Source organism: Gracilinanus agilis, chromosome 1 (assembly GCF_016433145.1).
Source record: "Gracilinanus agilis isolate LMUSP501 chromosome 1, AgileGrace, whole genome shotgun sequence".
Classification (NCBI taxonomy): domain Eukaryota; kingdom Metazoa; phylum Chordata; class Mammalia; order Didelphimorphia; family Didelphidae; genus Gracilinanus; species Gracilinanus agilis.
In genome coordinates, this window is record NC_058130.1 from 721,483,340 (window position 1) to 721,505,864 (window position 22,525).

General features: G+C 35.9%; 1 protein-coding gene across 1 annotated transcript in view; it reads right to left on the reverse strand.

Moving 5' to 3' along the window:
• BRD4 (bromodomain containing 4) overlaps nt 1–22,525 on the reverse strand; it is an 85,106-nt gene that overhangs the window by 40,883 nt on the left and 21,698 nt on the right. The window contains exons 5-7 of the mRNA XM_044685317.1: nt 6,468–6,625; nt 2,640–2,849; nt 1,527–1,726 (exon numbers count right to left, since the gene is read on the reverse strand). Of these exons, the coding sequence (XP_044541252.1) occupies nt 1,527–1,726; nt 2,640–2,849; nt 6,468–6,625 (568 nt within the window). The remainder of the gene's footprint in view (nt 1–1,526; nt 1,727–2,639; nt 2,850–6,467; nt 6,626–22,525) is intronic.

The window sequence follows — 22,525 nt, forward strand, 5'->3', positions numbered from 1 at the left end:
GATAACACTTTTTTTTCCCCATCCCCTGCCCCTTTGCCCAACAGCCAATAGGGGCGGGCAGGGGGTAAGGTGGGAGGCTCATAGGCAACAGAGCTGGAGGGAAGTAGAGCACTCTAGCTCATCCTCATTCATTCTTTTAGACTTTAGCCACCAGGAATAATGTCACCCCACCCAACTTAGAATTAAGAGGGGGAGGAGGGAGGTCTGTGACCCACAAGTGACAAATCAAAAACAAAGGGTTGAGGCTGCCATTTGTCCACATGAAACTGGAGGTGGACACAGGAGTGACAAAAACTGCTATCTTTTAAATATGATGGTAAATTCCTGTGAAGGGCTTTTTGCCTTTTGAACTTGGCATTGGAGGAGCTTGAGTGAGACCTCAGACTGTTTCCCTTTGAATTGTCTCTCTTTCTTTCCCTTGGCTTTTCTGGAGGCTCTAGCCTCAGGAGGCCTCTCATCTTAGAGAAGGCCTTGTGGCTAGAAGCCTTGTTTAATTAACCTCTGTGCCCCTCTGCTGGGGCCTCTGAAGCCCTACCTGGTTCAGGCCTCTGGTCCAGGCCAGAATTTCTCTCATTTTCTCTACCTTCAACCTTCCTAATTGTAAATAAACCACCATAAAAGTCATCCTGACTTGGGGCTCTTATTTTGGAATCGAGTAATAGACCAAACTTTAAATATCCAGTCCAACCATAACCTTCCTATTTTCCCCTTTTACACAGGCCACTCCCCCCCTTCTCTCTACACTCACTGAGGACATTCCTCACTTCACCCACCTCTCTGCCCAGCAGCCCAATGAGAGTGCTTCCTTCCTCCTCTGTGTGTGGTAGTGGTATTGGGGATAGGAAGAACAAGACAGGGCACTCTGCCTCTAATAGGTTCACTATCACTGGCCTAAAGGAATGTTATAAACACTACATTGACCACTGAGGAAGGCCTTTTGCTTGTTTGCTTAGTCAAATGTACCTAACCTCTAACTTCTTTTCTTGATCTCAATCTGTTTTTGAACCCTGGTTTTTCTATACTACTTCAATTGCTCTCAAATTTTTCTGCTCTTTTATTAATAAGGATAAATAGATATGCGAATGAAAAATGCAATAAAAGTTTAAGATATAGAATCCTCTCAATATGTAATCATTTCAGAATAAAAGTTGGAAGGAATCTCAAAAGCCATCTAATTCAGCCAGGACTTTTAAATGGGAATGTCTCCAACAAACCAACACATGGTCACTCAAACTCACAACCTCTTGCAGTAACACTCATGGACATTATGGAATAGTCTATTCTTTCTGGATTTCTGAGTTGGAAGGGAATCACAGGGAGATAGCAGTCAGCAGTTAATAGGCTGGTGAGATTTTCCTTAACAGTCAATCTTACAAGGGTTAAATGCGCCAAGAAACACCTGATAAATTGACAATTGTGCCAAAATTAAAGAGAGAATCAGAAACATCAACCACCCAATGTGAGCAATGGCAAGCTGGGTTCAAGACGGGTCCCTTCTACTTCTTCCATTGGCCTGGAGCACATACCTGGCATTGTTGTTGCTGCTATTACTTTTCTTTGTCTTTTTGGGAGGTGGTTCTTTTGCTTTGCCTTTCTTGTTTTCCTCCACTTCCTCTTTCTTTTTGTGCTTCTCTTTCTTTTTCTCTTTCTTATCTTTTTCTTTTTTCTTTGGTTTGTTCTGCTGAGGCTGGGAGAGTGCAGCAAGTTGCTCATGCACTGCCTTGAGCTAAGATAAGAGATAGATAAGAGGCTTATCATAAATGATGTCTGGACATGCTCTTCTCTCTATTCTGGTTCTTCACATGATCAGTTAGAAATAAGTCTAAGAATATAATTGACCATGTTTGACATCAAGAAATGAGGAAAACCAAAGGCAATAACTGAAGCTGATGGTCAATTAAAGAGTCCAAAACACTGTATGTTGTAAAGTAGCAAAAGCTAAAAAGGACAGTGACATTCCAAGAAGAAATGAGGCTAAGGAATATAGTATGGGTTTAAGAGTGACTATATTCCCTTTGAAGAACCATGTCAAAGAAAATTAAGAGCAGATACAGGTAAATAAAAAGCTATAATAATTCAAATACACAGATAATATAGTTAGTGTCAAGCATGACAATTCTTCTAGGCCCCAGTAAAGCCCCCCCCCCCCATCACTAAACATAGAGTGCAGTAGATGCAGAGATGGTGTTAACAGGTTAGTCATAAAGGATTAGAAGGTGTAAAAGAGACATGGGTCTTTGCTATAGTAGAAGAAATGCTTTAAGTCACCACAACAAATGCTTCCTCCAGTCATTACATTGAAAATTCTATTTTCACTGTAAGTCTCATCCAAGAGTTCTAACTGAATTCTGCCTAGCTGGTGAGGTACTGTGTGGCTAAGAAACATTTAGACCTAACTTCTAAGAATACATCCATTGATCACTTTTTAACTTTAGAAAAATTTTCTTAATTTGATCTCAGGGTAGGAATCTGCAAAATACACAAAAAGATGCAGAAGACAGTGAGAGAAAAGAAACAGTATGGTCAGTTTTAAAAACAAACAAACTCACTCTTTCTAATTAAACACTCAGGTGGTCACTACAGTTAATTAATCCCAGATTCAAGTACCCATCACTACTCTTTAGCTGAAATGTTAGTACCTGTTCCTGAAGCTCTGCCAGACGCTGAGCTCTCTCCTCCTCAGAGTCATCGGTTGAGCTGTCACTGTCTGAGGAGCTGTCACTGCTACTATCACTAGATGATGGTGGAGCCACTACCTTGGTGGGTGGTGCTACCACAGGGGAGGACACAGCAACCACTGGCTCTTCAGGTTCATCAGGCATCTTTGCGAAACGCATCTCAAACACATCCTAAATAGAAGAAAAATAGTTATATAAATGCATTGGGCTTGCAGACTCAAGGACAACAAACTAGGAATACAAATAGCTAGCTGTGGTGAGCACCATACTTAACAGAAGTACTCACAGAAAAACTGAGTCTATGAAATCCTCTTTTAAATTGAAAGCCCACCAGGTTGGAGGACCTGGACAAGAGTAGGGCAGAGAATAGAATCACCTCGGAATAGTTTTTGAAATTCCTTACACCAGAGCAGGGACATTAAAGAAGAAATATGATCTGCAATCTTTTCTTGTTCTTAATTTCTCTCTCATATTTTGGATTCACTTAAGCAGAATGTGCTAAATTGCTCTCTATTGTTCCTATGAGGTTACTTACCAGCAATGTTATTTGTTTATACCTATCTGTATCAATGAATGAAAACTAAGGAAGGCATATCGAACATACCACAAAACTTTCTTCTTTCTACAACATGTTCTTGTACTTTTTAGCATCACTAAATGATGCTAACATCATCCTGGAGCTGCTTCAATTCTTTAAACCTTTGAGGCTCCCCAAATAAAAATATTCACAATTTTGGTGCCCCTGGGTAATGGTAGCAAAGAAGAATTATGTCCAAAACATCTACTAGGAGCTAGCAGGATACAGTGAAAAAGAACACTAAGATGGGGGTAGGGTGGGGTGGGGTCAGGATACCTGTGGTTCTAGTTCTGGCTCTGCCACTAGCTCAATGTGTGATCTTGGCTTAAACTCCCTGGGTCTCAGTTTACTCCTCAGTAAAATGAAGGGGTTGAATCAATCAACAAGCATTTACTACGTGTGCCAGGAACTGTGCTGGGAATACAAAGACAAAAATCAAACAGTCCCTGCCCTCAAAGAGCTCACATTCTCTCAGGGGAGAGAACATAAACATCTAAGTATATACAAAATATATTTGATGGCAGACACACAGTGAATCATCAGGTCCATACCTGAACAGTCCCTCATTATTTAGTAGCATCCTGTAACAACTTACACTCAACTGAGAATACAGGGTCCAGTTTTAACACATTTTATGACAATAACAATGGGTGAACATTATAGAGTGGCAGACTTTAGCTCAACATAAGGAAGCTTATAGTTAGTAGCTCCCATAGCTACAATGTCTTCATTAAAACAAACAAACAAAACAACCCCTTTAACTTGTTTTTTTACTCCCTCTACTCCTAATAGACTATACTGATCACATAAGACAATATGTAAGATTCTATTTGAGGAGTCCTCTGCCTTTAAGAGGGAAGTATATTTTATAACTGGCTCCCCAGGAACATCAGTGGTTTCCCCAAGTATTCCTAATTCAATGTTCTTTAGGGGAGTTTTAAATTTTATACTGTTGTACTAATCGTATGCAGACAGATTTTGATGATTTTACTCTCGTCATTTCGTAACTCATCCCAAATTTTATGAGTTCATACTTAAGTTCACTTTCTTTGCACAATAATTCTATTACATTAATGTAACATCATAGTTTTTGTGACTATATACTCTAATAAAAGAGCAATTACTTTGTTTCATTTTTTGATACAATTCAAACAGATCATTTTGAATACTTTGATAAATGGACCTCTGTATCTTTGAACTCCAGAGAGTGTCAGTCCAGTAGTAGGACCATTGTGACAATAGCTCTTCTTTTAGTATCTGAAATTACTATCCATAATGAGTTGCCTACTCCTCATCTAGACCATCAACTTATTGTATTGCTTGTCCTTTCCCTTGTCCTATCAACAATAACAGTTCTTTTTTTTCCTTTTCCTTCTAAACTCTGTCAACTTGTATGATGTGATTGAAGTTGTTGTAAGTGATTTAAGCTGTCCTAATTTGTGAGAAGGGAATACTTTCGTGTGGTTCTTTATACTCTGCAAACTTTGGAAATCTGTTCACATCTTTGCCCACATAACTACTGGGCAATGGCTCACATTATGTCCAGACCGTACAAATATAATTTGGATATTAAGACTTTTAATGGTCATATTTTCCTCATTCTCCCACTTTCATCTAATTCTAACTTCCCTGATGTGATGCACGCTAAAGTTTTAAAATTTCATGTAATCAAAATAATTTTTTTTAATAGAATGAAACTTTAAAATCATGTTGCATAGGGGGCAGCTGGGTAGCTCAGTGGATTGAGAGCCAGGCCTAGAGACGGGAGGTCCTAGGTTCAAATCTGGACTCCAGACACTTCCCAGATATGTGACCCTGGGCAAGTCACTTAAACCCCCAATGCCTGGCCCTTACCACTCTTCTGCCTTGGAACCAATACGCAGTACTGATTCCAAGACTGAAGGTAAGGGTTTTTATTTAAAAACAAAACAAACAAACAAACAAACAAAAAAAAAGGTTGTATGTCCAACTTAAGCTTACTGTAATAAGACACTAGTTTAAACCTAATTTTTTGTCAAAGGACTTTTAAGCTGTCCTAATAATTCTTATTAAAAAGGAGTTTTCCTAGTAATTTATGTTTTGGAGTTTGTCAAACATTGGGTTACTGTTTTCAACTAAGTTTCTTATTTAACTAGTTCGATTTCATTCATTGACCAATTTTTCTGTTTTGTCTTTTTAAACTGAAGCATTAAATAGTTTTGATGACTAATTCATAATATAAAGCTTGAAGTCTGGGAATGATACACACTCTTAGTGCTCTTAGATTCTAGATGTTTTGCTCTCTGAAATTGATATTTTCACTATAAATATAATGTAATTTGGATGGTATAGCACAAAATATATAAATTTATTTAAGTAGTAGTATATTGGTATGGTCCAAACATTACATTAAATAACTCTTTTTTACATCTAGAAAATTTTCTAGAAATTTCTATATAGTTGTAGTTATATAAAACATACACACATACATATATAGGTATAATATCAACTTACTTTTACATTATTCTAAAGTTGATTTTTTCTTCGTAATTCCTAGTATAAAAATGTTGAAAAATCTTAGGGATTAATTTCCTTTCCAGCTACCTTGCTGAAGTTACTAATCAAGTCAGTTAGTAATTCTCTAGGATTTTGTAAACACACCACTATGCCACAGAGATAATTTTGTCCCCTCTGGGATGTTTATACCTTTAATTTTGTTATCTTGACTTATAAAGCCTTAACACTTACAAAGCACATTGTTCATGATGACCCTCTAAGTGCAGTTAGTAATCACCATTTGACACAAGTAATCTAGGATCAGGTGAAGAGTGTTAACAAGTGTTAGAACTGGAATATGAATCCAAGTCTCTCCAGGCTTCAAGTCTAGTGTTTCATGCTGATTCTCCTCTAATAACTGAGCTTGGCAAAAGTGGAATGAGCTGCCTTATGAGGGTATAGGAGCTCCCTGTCATTTGAAGTATTCGAGCAGAGGTTGAATAATAATCATTTGTCAGAGACTGATGAGAAGTTGAAAGAGAAGATTTAATTATTTCAACCTTGAAATTCTCAGAGAAAATGGTACCCAAAACACCCCCATTTCCCAATAAGTGACATCATTAGGCTTTGTAACATTCTATTTATTCATATGCTCTGAAAGTCATCAACACACCTGGAAACACCTGAACTGCTAACACTGCTGGGAGCTGAAGAATCCAGCTGTGCTCTGTGCTTACCTCATCCCAGCAATAACAGCTCTGCAAATGGAACCAAGCTGACTTGGCTGATAAAAGAGGTAGACCATAATTCCATCTCTGAAGGGACATTCTCATAAATCCAGTAAATGACTCAGATAAACAGAATGTAGAGAGGTTGAGAAAAAGGGGTTGATTTTCTGGTCACACTTTCATCTTAGAAGAAGGGTATTTCCCCAATGTAGTCCCAGGATGGGGAGCTGAAAAGTGCATAATGGCAATGGATGGTGACATAGCAAAGGAGTGGGATGGCCATATTTTTTTTTATTGGATTAAAGACTCTCAGTTGCTCTCCTGACCAATTCGTGAAGCCTGGATCTCCCCAAATAGTGATTGAATGCCTTCAACGATGGGAAAAAACATTATCTGAAACAGTGTACTTCATTTCTAAATGACAATTGATAGGAAGTTCTCAAAAACTGTTTCCTTGTAACTTCTACCTATTGGTCCTAGTTTTTTCCTCTGGAGCTGTGCAGAATAAGTTTAATTCTTCTTCCAAGTGAGAGCCAAACTTGAATGAAGCACAAACTCCATCACCAAAGGTCTGACCTCGATTGTTTGGTTCCTTTTCAGAATAAGTGCCTGTCAGGCCACCCAATTCAGACAGAGGTCCTAGTTGCTCCCTATCCAGTCTTGTATGAAAGCATCCAGAAACAGCAGTTCTTCTCAGCTTTCTCGCTTGGTTTTCTGCCTGAAATTTTTTTTAAGGAAGCAAAAACATTCATATATAACTCCAAATGGGTAATGACATTCAAGTGTATTCAGAAGTGTATGTATAAGAAAGAATAATCATATGAGGAACAGCTAGTGTCAATTGCTAACCAGAAAAGAAGCATGCAAAAGGTACACTGAAAATTAACAACTCCAAAAGAAACTATATAGACTTATATTTATGGGCCTTAAGAAAGATTTTCCATGGCTATCTATCTGAAAACACCAGCCTTATCAACTCTGCCCTTAAAAGATTAAAAATTTTGTTGGATAATCTTCCAAGTCTATCATAGGCAGGTAACAGCAAAGGAGTATCTGCAATAGCTCCAAAGGGGGCAAAACCTAACTGTTTGGGTGCAGAGTTAGTCAAGACCACTTAGGTTTCCAGACTACCAAATGATATACAATGCTGTTTCTACTGGTGCTGTCAGTTCCACAGACACTAAGGGGTACTAAAATTGTAGTGTGAAATGGAAAACATGTTTGAGGAAGAGCTAACAGTTTTAGTTAACAACAGTGAGTGCTGCCATAATCAGCAGTGAAAGACCAAATTATAGCAAGGATGTGAAGGCTAAACCAAAGCAATCAATGAAAATGTATCTTAAGGCTCTCTCCAAGTAAACCCTACAAACTTAGCTTTTTCAATCCAATCATGTTATCTGTATAATCCAATTACACTTTATTTTATTCCTTTCACTTTCTCCCAAAAACAAGCAACAAACACCAAGTACCTACCATATGCCAGGCTATAGGGATACAAAGACAAAAATTAAATAGTCTTTGACTTCAAGGAGCACATAGTTTCTTAAGAGGAATCACATGAACTTAAATAAGAATCCAAGTAGTTATAGATGGATTGCTCAGGATCAGAGGGAACACCTATTTTGATAAAAATCACAGATCTACTGTAAGTAACTTAACAGATGTGGTTCTTTATGAGATCTGGTTTTAACAGAATTCTGGCTTTTAAAAGTTATCTTTAATTAAAGCACCATTCTGATGGCTCATGAATTGGCTCTGAAAGACTATACCTATGGAGCACAAATTCTGGCAAGTCTAAGAGGACTTCTGGCCAAAATGGCTTCCTGAGCTGGTATCAGATTGGCCAAGCCCCACACACTTACTTTCCAGCAAAACCTTGACTTTTTACTAGATTGAATAATGACCAAGAAATCCAATGAAAAACTAAAATAGGTGAGTACTTCCAACCTCAGAACCCACAAGAAGAAATCAGAGAAGCTTGAGAGAACTAGAAAAGAAAGGCTGATAGCAAAATTTTGTGTTCAGAGGCTGTAAAAGCAGAGATAGCTTCTGAGAAAGCCCTGGCATTCCTTATAAGTTTCAGAGAATGGTGTTACTAGTGGTCAGCCCAGGACAGTTCAGGACCAAAAGTGCTGAAATCTAACCCTCTGAACTGAGATATCAGAGAGGGTCCCAAAAAGGTCCAGGAAAAACCTAATCCTAGGAGGTAGAGATTAGCACAGAAACCTAGCCTACTAAGAAAGCAGAGTTCAGCTGAGCAGTCCACAGAGAAGCACAGCAGGCAGTGGAGGCAAGCCTGGGCACAAGGTTCTAGGTTCAACAACTAAAGCAGGAAAGATTAGTAAATCAAAGAAAACACTGACTAATATAAGAAATTATTTCAAATCTAGAGACCTAAAATAGGGAGTGAGTAATCCTTTAACAACTATAAGCAAACTTAAAAAAAAAACACACACACACACCCCAGATTTTCCACATGAATGCCTACAAGAAATGAAAGTTTTTTTTTAAAAAGGAAATACAAGTTCTAGAGGAAAGAATAAATATCACAGAAGAAAGTGTTAAATTTCACCCAAGAAACAGATTCCCTGAAAACCAGAGCAGACAAAACAGAAATCACTGACTCCCACGAGACTGTGAGAAATATTAGAATATAATCAAAAGAATAGGGGGAAAAAAGTGATATTGAAAAAGAGAACCCCCCAAAAAACCAAAACAGCAAGACTTGGAAAACAGGTCAAGGAGAGAAAAGGGAGGATGGGAGAAGAGAAGATAGTAAAAGCACCTGGACATTCTATTTTTAGGAAATCATAAATGAAAACTGCCTAGATTTATTAGAATGAGAAAACAAAGATAGAATCATGCAAATGAAACTGTAAAATGAAAATTTGCAAGGATGTCAAGTCATTTTAAAATCCAAAGTTCCCACAAAGAGAAAATATCAAGAAAAACCTATAAAGGAAATTTTATTTGAGCAAGTAGAAGGTGCTGAATGGTAATATAGTATTAACATTTAATGGGAAGCCAAGAAACAAGTGTTCCTTCAAAACTTTAATATATTCAAAAGGCTTTGAAGAAATTGTGTTTTTTAAAAATAGGTCATGTGGGTACATTGGGTCTATTTTGAGTATTGTAATAGATGATAGTATGAAAGGGATATAAAAGTATAGAAAGGAGGAAGGGAGTGAAATCTGCTACTTTTACAACTTGGGTAAGTGAGAACATTATATAAACATGGAAGGAGGTGGTAACAGACTAATCTCACTTTTTTAGAAACTAGTCAAAGGTGGGAAGAATGAAACACACACCCAGAGGAACAGTAATACTGTAAAGAAGACAGACACAAACAAAACAAAACTTCTATTATTGATACTAACAAGAGGGAAGAAGGGGCAGTTGTAATAATTTTTTAAAATATAAATAGAATGGAAGGAAACACAGAAAAACAGGGCAACTTAAGAGAAAACAAAGTAGAATTTTCTTTAACACTTAAAAACAAGCAGTATGAAACAGAAAGTCAATGTTGTCATAAAGAATTCTATGTGGTCTGCTATATGTGTATAAAGTTCCAAATAATAAAGTACTTTTAAAAAGGTTCCAAATGTACAACTAGTAAAGTTGGAATTTATGGGCTGTCATTTGAGAAATAAGGTTGGAGATGTGAATCATTAGACTAACCTCTTATTCTTTCCAGGTGACAATTTTTTGAGGGGTTCAAACCAACTCTCAAAGATCATCTATTAAAAACTTATAAACTACACAAAAGTCAAGGGAGTTTCCATGCCAACAGTTAGTGAACTCTTGCAATACTGTGCCCTTAAATATTGAGACCCTGCCAGTTAATAATCATCATCATTATAGTAACAAAAAGTAAAAATAGTGATGATGATGACCATGAAAATACTTAGCATGTATGTGGTACTTTAATGTTTATCCAAACCTTGTACTTTTATGCCTCTTACTGTAGTCTAAGAACACACACACACACACACACACACACACACACACACAGCAGCTGTGTCCAGTTAAATCTACTTAAGTTCAATTAAATCTCCAGATTGTTCAGGCAAACAGTTATGTAGCCATTTATTTCTTGTTTTGTGCTTGTAAAAATGATTTTAGCTTAAAATTTTACATTTAATAAATTTCATCTTCTTAAATTTAAAGTTCATGATTTTGCCTGTCGGATGAAGACATTCTCATTCAATGAGAATTCAACTGTTGATCCTAGATTTGATCTAACAGATCTAAAGATTCAGTAAGCATGTCACTGATGACTTTTTCCAAGTTTCTGATAAAATGGTGAAAAGCATAAGGTTAAAAACGGATCATGAAGGGCTCTTCACTATAGATTATCCTGCAAATATATAACAGACCATTAACTTTCATTGGGTCCTATTGCTAAATAATTCATGAATCCACCTTATTATACTATTATCTAGCCCATATTTTTCCATCTTGCATTCAAGGATAACATGGAAAATTTGTTAAATGCTTTGGCTAAAGTTTTTCTTAAGTGGACTCCATTTCTCAAATATATATAAGGAAACGGAGCCAAACATTAAAAAAAAAAAAAAAAAAAAAAAAAAAAAAAAAAAGAACCATTCTTCAATGGATTAATGGTCAATGGCTATGAAGTAGTTTTCAAAGAAATCAAAGCTTCAATACTCATGAAAAATGTCCCAAATCACTAATGATTAGAGAAATGCAAATTAAAACAAATTAAGGAGCCACTTTACACCTATCATTTTGGCTAACATGACAGAAGAGGCAAATGTCAAATGGTGAAGGGAAATGAAGTAAAATAAGGACACTAATGTACTATTGGTGGAGAAAGTTATGAACTGTCCAATTATTCTGGAGAAAAAACTGGGAGCTTTGCCCAAAGGACTATAAAATTGTGAATACCCTTTGACCCAGCAATAACATTACTAAAGTCAATATCTCAAAAAAACAAAAAGACCTATATGTACAAAAATATTGATAGCAGCTCTTTCTGTGGCAACAAACAACTGGAAACTGGGAAATGGCTGAAAAAGTTGTGACATGATTGTCATGGAATAGAACTGTGTTATAAGAAATTATGAGCAGGATGCTTTAAAAAAAACTGGGAAAATTTATATGAACTGATGCAAAGTGAAGTGAGGAGAATGTGGAGAACATTCACAGTAACAGCAACATTATGATGATAAACTGTGAAAGACTTCACTACTCTCATCAATAGAATGATCCAAGAAAATCCACCCGAAGTGAGAGAAATAACGCGCTCTCTCTCTTTTGAATTTATAAATGAATCCTACTTTTTTTACTTTATTTAGCAAGTCAGCTAATATGGAAATACTTACATGATGACTTCAAATGTATAACGAATATCATCACTCTTGCCTTCTCGATGGCATAGGAAAAGATTGCTAGGGCGAGAATTTGGAACTCAATTTTTTTTTTTTAAACCCTTAATTTCTGTGTATTGGTTCCTTGGTGGAAGAGTGGTAAGGGTGGGCAATGAGGGTCAAGTGACTTGCCCAGGGTCACACAGCTGGGAAGTATCTGAGGCCGGATTTGAACCTAGGACCTCCTGTCTCTAGGCTGAGCTCTCAATCCACTGAGCTACCCAGCTGCCCCCTGGAACTCAATTTTTTTAAATAGTCAATTAAATTTAAAATAAATAAAAGCTTTGCTGAAATCTAGGCATACTATATATGTAAAATCTGGCCTACTATTCTAATAACTGTCAAAAAAATGACAGGAAGGTAATTAAGGATGAACAGTTTTTTTTATTATTCTAGTTTCTTGTGATTAGTTTCCTCTTCTAGACAGTCCATTACAGAATTGTGCCAAGAATTCAAGTCAAGATCCATGATATCTCAAAGATGATTGCCAATAACTATGTAATCAAACATGCCAGTTCTTTAAATTCTTGGAATGTAATTTACCTGGATCCTAATGAACTGAACTTATTATTGGCAGCTTGGTGTTTCCATACTATCAACTTTACATAACTTTAATTTCATCTCCCCAGTAGTCATATATATTGTCTTTTCAAGTCGAAAGGTCATTATTCTTTGCAGTAAAGAGAAAAATAAAAAAAGCTGAGTAGACCTGTTCTGTCTCTAACATGTATTATGACACTAACATTTGCCTTAAGTAATGATCCTGTCCTTTTTATAAATTTCCCATTACCCACAGGATATCTCACACTCAAATGGATCTGTAATCCTATCTGTGTTTCTTTTAACAATTCATATTATAAGAATAGGTACTACTTTTTGAATCAGAGAATCTGTTAATGTCAAATCCTGCCATTTATCTGGATGACCAAGAACATCAATTCAGCTTTCAGGGCTTTGGTTATTCTGTGGTCTTGCTTGGGTTAGCTTTCTCCAAATCTGACTTCTAGAATCTAGGACTAAGATTAGTAGGGAGTTAATCGCATCACCAAATGTCTAATAATCTTGACTGATTACTGAGCAAATGCAAATTGATTTATTTAGTTGGCTCCAAAACCTGTGTAACTGTCCCCCACCCCACCCCAATACAGGTCATCTTGCTTCCTTGTATGCCACTGAATATAGATCTCCCTCCCCTCTACTTTCCATATTTTACTCTGGACACAAATAATCAAATTAACAGTACCACTACCTCTATAAAAGACAGTCCTATGGTTCCATTCACCATCACTATAATTTCTCATAAAAAGCTCCCTTTGCTGCTTTTATGTGTTATTTTCTCTAACTGAAAAAAAGTTAAGTTCTCTGAGGGCATTGATAGTTTTATTCCTAGCACTTAGTGCAACGCCAGGAATTTAGTGAATGATAAATATTTTTTCATTCACTTATCTAGGAATATACAAAATAAGCACAAGTGAAACTTTTAGTGGGATTGTCAATAGTATCAAGAAGATCAGGAAAGGGCTCTTATAGAAGGTGGTATCTGTGTAGTTGTAACAAAAAAATCACTCAAACTTTTGGCTGCTTCCAATTTCACAGGGTTTTAAGAAAAGAGATTTTTACATTTTAGAAATGCTCTCTCTTATGTGTGTATATAAGCGTGAATTATTCTTATAATTTGGGGAAAATTTAAAGAGTAATTCTTGGCCTTGGAATTTAGACCCAGAGTTAAAAGTTCTCTAATTCAGATTCTCTCTATCTGCCTAAACAAAAGATGTAAAGTAGCTCAGAAAATTATCATTGTGGGGATATACCACAGAGTGTGACAAATACTTCTGGAACTGCACCAATGACTAAAATGAATTCAGAATTCCTAGATTTTAGAGATCACCATTTCTCATCACTTACTAGCTGTGAGCTCTTAGACAAGTCACTTAACCTGTTTGCCTCAGTTTCTTCATCTGCAAATTGGGGATAACTAGGTTCTCATGAGGATTAGATGAGATATTTAGAATCAAACACTTAACAAATGCTAATTCATTCACTGAAAGAACCTTATTCAAAGCCATGTGGTTCTTGAAATTCTGCTCATTTCCCCCTTATGAATATTTAATAGTGCCAAAAAGTCTTAAGGAACATTTTCTGAAGAAAAAAATTGGACATAGAAGCAGAGTAAAGACAAAAGATTCTGTCTTTTCTGTCCTGGGCATTATTATAAAACTGGGTATTACAATAATCAAAACTATAGAAGGGATGGGGACTACAAAAAACATTGTTATTGCATTTAAAAAAGCACAGAACCTTTTAAATTGAAGGGTTAATTTCTTCATATAAACTATATGGTAAATTAAAATTCTTAGAATGTAGTCTAATTGTAAACTGCTTAAAATATAAGTGAGACTTATAATAGGCTCTCTTTCAGAAGTCAACTTTTAGGAGGCAGAGCTAAGATGGTGGCATAGTAAGCCGGAGCCTTTGAATCCCCATCCAAATGATCATTATAAAGCTCCTGAAAAGCACAAAAATCAAAAATGAACGAGTGAAGGAGCAATCCCACTGGACACAACCTTAAACTTAAGCAACAGTAAAAGAGTTTCCATACTATAAGTGGGCAAAACTATACATATCAAAGCACAAGCTGATCACTCTTTCCCCCACACCACCTGCCACACAAGAGTCAGAGTGAGGGCTGGGCAATCTCTAAATTCTCAGGAGTTGGATGAAAGCACCACAGACTTGCCCCTGAGGGCAGTGCAAGGCCAAGGCAGGGAAACTTGAGACCCAAGGCTGAAGAAAGTGGAGCCTGAACAGCAGAACATGGAGCTTGGGCAGAAAAAAGGCAGGACACAGGGGAGACAGCAGGTGATAGATAAGTCTCAGAGGGCAAAACTCTTTAAAGCTCCCTATACAAAGAACAGCACATATCTACCTGCCCCTTACTCAGGCTTCTGAATGGGATGGGAAGATACAAACAAGGCAAAGCCATGCAAGACAGAAGCTAAGAAAGCAATTAACATGCAGAAACCCCAACCCACTAGTGAATGGCAAAAGGAATAAGCAGCAGAAAAAAAAGGTTGACCCTAGATAATTTCTATAGAGAAAAACAGCAAAATACAGAAGAATAGTAGAGAATGAGAAAGAAATTAACAAGTCCAAACTTAACAAAAAAAAAGGAAAATTGGTCGCAAGTCCTCAAGGAACTCAAAAAAAGGATGTCAAGAACCAAATAAGATAGAAGAAAAATGGGAAAAAGAAATGAAATTAATAAAAAAAGAAAATAAAAGCTTAAAAGACAAATTTGCCCATATGGAAAAGAAGCACAGAAATCAGATGAAGTAATAAGTAAATTGGAGACCAGAACTGACCTGCTGGAAGCCATGAAAAGCAGGATAGACCAAACTGAAAAGGAAAATCAAAATATCATAGCTAAAAACTAGTCTTTAAAGACTAGAATTGGGTAAGTAGAGGCTAATGATCTCATAAGACAGCAAGAATCAAAGAAGCAAATTCAGAGAACGACAAAATTGAAAGAAACATGAAATATCTAATTAAAAAGACAACTGATCTAGAAAACATAACCAGGAGAGACAATTTAAGAATCACTGGTCTAGCAGAAAGCATGAAACAAAATAAAAGCCATGACATCATATTACAAGAAATTATCCAAGAAAACTACCCTGATATTCTTGAACAAGAGGCAAAACAGACATTGAAAGAATCCATAGATTACCCAGTACATTAAATCCCCCAAAGACAACTTCCAGGAAAGTAAGACCCAAATTCAAGACATTCCAGGCCAAAGAGAAAATACTGGAAGTGGCCAGAAAGAGACAATTCAGATATCAAGGAACCCAAGTCAGGATTACACAAGATCTAGCAGCCTCCACACTAATCGATCACAAGACTTAGAATATGATATTCAGAAAGGCAAGAGAATTTGGTCTACAACCAAGAATCATCTACCCATCAAAACTGATTATATACTTTCAGGGGAAAGTATGGGCATTTAACAAAATAGAAGATTTCCAAGCATTCCTAAAGTAGAGACCAAAACTAAAAGGAAAATTTGATGAACAAATACAAAATTCAAGAGAAACATGAAAAGGTAAACAAGAGGGAAAAAATTTAAGGGCATCAGTAAGGTAAAATTGATTATATTTCTTTATGAAAAAATGATATCTATAACTCTTAAAAATTGTTATCATTATCATAGTAGATAGAAGAATTATTCATAGGCAGAGGTTGTGGTATTAAGTTCTACAAGATGCTATATTAAAAAAATAGGGAGGAAAGAAAAAAAAGGTGGTACTCAGAGAAACTTGAAGGAAAAAGAAAAAAAGGACAAATTATATCACAGAAAGAGGTGTGGGGGAGGGGGAGAGAGAGAAATATAAGAAGGAGAGGAAGAGTGGTAATAGGTAATACTTAAACCTTACTCTCAGTGAAGAGGGGAGAACAGTCAGAGTATAGAAATCTATCTTACCTTATAGGGAAGTTGAGAAGGAATAATGAAGAGAAGGAGTGGGGGGAGGAATATTGAAAGGGGGAAGGGGGGAGTGACCCATGGGACATGGCAGCAATTAACAGATCTTAAAGAGGAATAAGAAGGGAGGGGGTGGAAAGAAAAGTAAAATAAGGATGGGGAAAAGTGAGACTTATTAAAAGCAAAACACTCATATAGAAGGAAATAGTGAAAGAAGAAAGGACAGTACTAAAAGAGGAAATCAAAATGATGGGGAATACACAGATAGTAATCATAACTTTGAATAGGATGAACTCACCCATAAAATAGAAGCAGATAGAGTAGATTAAAAACCAAAATATTGTCTACAAGAAACACTCCAGGCAGGTAGACATACACAGGGTAAAGGTAAGAGGCTAGAGCAGAATTTATTGGGCATCAACTGAGAAAAAGAAGGCAGGAGTCCCAAGCCAAAGTAAAAATAGATCTGATGAAGAGATAAGGAAGGTAATTACATTCTGATAAAAGGGAGTTTAGATTATGAAGAAATCTCAGTACTCAACATGTATGCACCAAATGGTATAGTATCCAGATTTTTAAAGGAGAAATTATTGGAACTTATGAAGGAAATAGATAGTAAAACAATACTAGTGGGAGAGTTCAACCTTCCTCTATCAGATCTACATAAATCAAACCAAAATATAAATTTAAAAAAAGGAGATGTAAATGAAATCTTAGAAAAATTAGAGTTAATAGATATAGAGAAAAAAAGGGACAAAACAGGGTACACCTTTTCAGCAGCACATGATACATTCACAAAGACTGACCATATACTAGGGCATAAAAAAATTGGAAACAAATGCAGAAAAGCAGAACTAGTAAATGCAACTTTTTCAGATCACGGTGCAATAAAAATTATAATTTGTAACAAATCATGGAGAGGCAAATCAAAAATTGATTAGAAATTAAATTATCTGTTTCTCCAAAACTGGTTAATGAACAAATCACAGAAACAACTAATGATTTCATTGAAGAGAATGCCAATGAGAAAACAACCTATCAAATTTTGGGGGATACTATAAAAGCAGTACTAAGGGAAAATTTATATCTTTGCGTGTCCATATTAACAACAACAAAAAAAAGAGATTAACAAATTAGGCATACAACTTAAAAAAAAAAAAAACCAAGAAGAACAAATTTAAAATCCTCAGATAAAAACCAAATGGTAAATACTAATAAATTAAAGCAGGTACCTTGAAAAAACAAATAAAAGTACTGATTAATCTAATTAAGAAGAAAGAACTAAATTAACAGTATCATGAAAAGGGTGATCTTGCCTCTAATGAAGAAGAAATTAAGGTAATATTTTACCCAATATTACATGGCAATAAATATGGCAATCTAGGTGAAATGAATGGATATTTACAAAAATATAAATTGCCTAGTTTTACAGAAGAGGAAATACAATACTTAAATTCCATATCAGCAAAAGAAATTGAACAAGCCAAAGAACCCCCTAAGAAAAAAATCACCAGGGTCAGATGGACTCACAAGTGAATTCTATAAAACATTTATTGATCAATTAATCCCAATACTAGGCAAACTATTTGACAACCTATTAGGCTAAGGAGTCTTACCAAATTCTTTTTATGATACAAATACAGTACTGATTCCCAAGCCAGGAAGACCAAAAATAGAGAAGGAAAACTTTAAACCAATATCCTAAATGAACATAGATGCAAAAAAAATAAAATACAAGCTAAAAGGTTTCAACAAGTTATGACAAGGACTATTCAATATGACCAGGTGGGATTTATACCAGAGATGCAAAGATAGTTTAATATTAGGAAACCATCTCCATAATTGGCCAACCAAACTAATAGAAACCCCCCCCATGATTATCTCAATAGATGCAGAAAAAGCCTTTGACAAAATACAATACCCATTCCTATTGAAAACACTAAAAAGTATAGGAATAGAAAGGTCTTCTCTCAAAATAATAAACAGTATTTAAAACCATCAGCAAGTATCAACTACAAGGGTGTGAAAATGGAATTAGCTCATATTCATTCATAGTTAGACTCTAGCCATCAGAGATAATGTCATCCCACCTCCCCGAGTGGGGAGGGGAGATCTGTGACAAGTGACAATAAGTAACAAATCAAGAACAAGGGACTGCCCTTTGGGCAACAGTGTTGAGGCTGCTATTTGTACCCTTGAATTAGAGATGGATACAGGAAGTGACAAAAGATGCTATCTTTTAAATATGCTGGTAACTTCCTGTGAAAGCAGTGGGCACTTTGAACTTGGTGTAGAAGGATCTCTGGTGAGACCTCAGGCAGCTTCCCTCTGAATTGTCACGTGGGTAAGTTAGGATGACTTCCCTTCGCTTCCCTTGGCGTTTCTGAATGCTCTACCCTCAAGGAGGCTTCTGTGCCTCTCTAATTGTCAATGCCTTGCGGCTAGTAGCCTTGTTTAATTAACCTCTAAACTCCCACCCCGTTTCTCTCTCTCTATTTCCCTACCTTCGACCTTCCTAATTGTAAATAAACTTCTATAAAAGACATCTTGACTTCGGTCTATTTTTAATTACAGAATCAATCTAATCTGATTCCTCGCAACCACCATACTTTAATTAAATATCCAGCCCCCCCCCCTTACATTTTTGGCGACCACAAAGGGACATCCTCAATCTTCCTAAATTTTTTCGACTCTTCCTTTACTTTTGTGACTCTCCCTAAGTCAGCCTTTTTACAGCTCATTTTGGATTTGCGACTTATGTAAAGCTGCCAGACTGGTGAGATCAAACATTTCCTTTCCTTTAGCCTTTCAAATACATTAGAAAAGCAGCCACTTTTAATCTTGGCTGCAGGACCCTGAGATTACAGCTGGGGAGGCTGTTTCCAACCCCCTTGCCTTAGGGAACAAATAACCAAATTAGTTGACCCTCAGTTTTCCCCTCTTACAATAGGGATAAGTTAGATGGTTTCCCAATAAGATTAAGAGTGAAGGAGGGATGCGTTTTATCACAATTATTTAATATTGTACTAGAAATGCTACTAGTAGCAATTAGAGAAGAAAAAGGAATTGAAGAGATAAAAGTAGGCAATGAGGAAACTAAAATATCACCCTTTGCAGATGACATGATGGTTTATCTAGAGAACCCAAGAAAATCAACTAAAAAACTAGTAGAAACAATCAATAACTTTAGCAAAGTTGCAGAGTACACAATAAACCCGCATAAAATCATCAGCATTCCTATGTTTCCCATAAAACCCAGTAGCAAGAGTTAGAAAGAGAAACTCCATTTAAAATTACTCTAGACAAGATAAAATACCTAGGAATCTATTTGCCAAGACAAATAACTACAAAATACTCTTCACACAAATAAAATTAGATCTAAACAATTGGAAAAATATTAATTGCTCATGGGTAGGATAAGTCAATATAATAAAAATGACAATTCTACATTAATTTACTTATTCAGTACTATAGTTATCAAACTACCAAAACACTTTTTTATAGAATTAGAAAAAATTATTACAAAGTTTATCTGGAAGAACAAAAAAATCAAGAATATCAAGGGAAATAATGAAAAACATGTGAAGGATGGAGGCCTAGCTTTACCAGATCACAAACTAAACTATAAAGCAGTGATCATCAAAACTGTATGTATTGGGGGCAGCTGGATAGCTCAGTGGATTCAGAGTCAGCCCTAGAGACGGGAGGGTCCTAGGTACAAAGCCAGCCTCAGACACTTCCCAGCCATGTGACCCTGGGAAAGTCACTTGACCCCCATTGCCAACCCTTACCACTCTTCCACCTATGAGCCAATACACAAAAGTTTTTAAAAAGAAAAAAACAAAACACTATATGGTATTGGCTTAGAGACACAGAAGGGTAGATTAATAGAATAGACTTGGAGTAAATGACAGTAGCAAAATAGTGTTCAATAAATCCAAAGATCGCAGCTTTTGGGACAAGAACCACTATTTGACAAAAATTGCTAGGAGAATTGGAAAACAGTAAGGGGGAAATTAGGCTTAGATCAATATCTTACACCCTATACCAGTGATGGGCAAACTTTTTAAAGAGGGAGCCAAAGGAAAGGAAATGCTCATCCGTCAGTCTGTTTCTAAAGCAACTCTTTTGAAGTTTCATTGTATTGTAAACTACTCATTGTATTTGTCAGATTAGGAATAATGTCACACAGCTGGATAGAACATTTCAGGGGGCTGCATTTGGCCCATGGCAGTAGTTTGCCCATTGCTGCCCTATACCAAGATTAACTTAGTGTGGGTAAATGATTTAAATATAAAGAAGGAAATTATGAACAAATTAGCACAGAATAAAATATCTGTCAGATCTATGGGAAAGGAAGGAATTTAAGACCAAACAAGAGATAGAAAACACTATAAAATGTAAAATGAATAATTTTGATTACTTTAAATTAAAAAGTTTCCATACAAACAAAACCAATGCAATTAGAATCAGAAGGGAAGCAAAAAATTAGAAAAAAAATTTTATAACAAAAACCTCTGACAAAGGTCTCATTTGTCAAATTTATAAGAAGCTAAGTCAACTGTTCCAAAAAAAAAAAAAAAATCAAGCCATTTCCCAATTGACAAATGGTCAAGGAACACAAATAGACAGTTTTCAGATAAAGAAATCAAAACTAGCAATAATCACTGAAAAAGTGTTCTAAAATCTCTCATAATTAGAGAGAAACAAATTGAAACAAAGCTGAGTTATCACCTTACACCTAGCAGATTGGTCAATGTGACAGTAAAGGAAAATAATAAATGTTGGAGGGGATGTGGCAAAATTGGGACACTAATGCATTGCTGGTGGAGTTGTGAATTAATCCAGCCATTCATTTTGGAAGACAATTTGGAATAATGTACAAAGGACTTTAAAAGGTTTGTACCCCAAAGAGATTATAAGGAAAAAATATGTGTACAAAAATATTCATAGCCCTGCTCTTTGTGGTGGCAAAAAATTGAAAATGAGGGGTTGTCACAAGATTGGGGAATAGCTGAACAAAGTGTGGCATGATAGTGATGGAATACTATTATGCTGTAAGGATTGATGATGTGTAGGCTTTCCGTATGAACTGGGAGAACCTAATCAACTGATGCAAAGTGAAATGAGCAGAACCAGAAGAACATTGTACGCATTAAGTACAAACATTGTGGAAAAATCCAATTTAATGGACCTTCCTACTTGTAGCAATGCAACAAGCCAGGACAATCCTGAAGGACTATGTAAAAGAAAGCTATTCACATTGAGAGAAAGAACTATGGGAGTAGAAATGCAAAAGCAAAACATATGACATCACTTATCATATATAATATATATGTATATATATATATATATATATATATATATATACTCACATTTATACAACACCCAGTGAAATTGCTTGTCGGCTCTGGAAGTGGGAAGGGAAAAAGGAAATAAATAAAAAGAAGTCAATTTTTATATATTAGATAAAAACATTTGTTACTTATTAGTTTTGAAAGAAATTAAGAGATTTCAAGAGGCAGAGGTAAGGAGGTGGAGCATTAAGAACAGCTAGCATAAAGGAAAGTCTCACATAGTAGTAAGTAATTCAGCCAATGTCTCTGAAATAGGAAACAAATCATGTATATTTTGCTATTACAATATCCTTTATGTGGAAATAGATAAACAGAATAAAATTTACCACTCTTTCCTCATCCCTGATGAGACTAGAAGGCAATGTGCAACGGTTTATAATATCATAAAAGAAAGCAATGGGCGAGGAATCTGAAAATATGGGTTCTAGAAGTGCCTTATTTGTTACATGACCACATGTAAATTAGTCTCTAAGATCTTAAGTTTATCTCTCAAAAGAGATGCGGCAGGTTCTATAGATTTAAAACATACAAACAAAAAAGTGGCCTAATGTCCCAATGACATTTTTTAGGGAGGAGGAATAGGTATGAATGACACTGGTCTTGCTAAAAAACTTTAAAAGCTAGACACTGGTTGGTAAAAAGATCTGGACAAATAAGGAAGAGATAGAAATATAATCCTTCACACCAGTTTTCTAAAGTGAGGGATGAAAGGATGAACCAACGTCAAAACTATTCAATATTTTCAAGTACAATTCTGAATACATCATCCTCAATGAAAAAAAAGTTTAAATCAAAGTCAAAGCAAGATCAATAGTAAAAAGGAAAGACATGAAGAAAGGA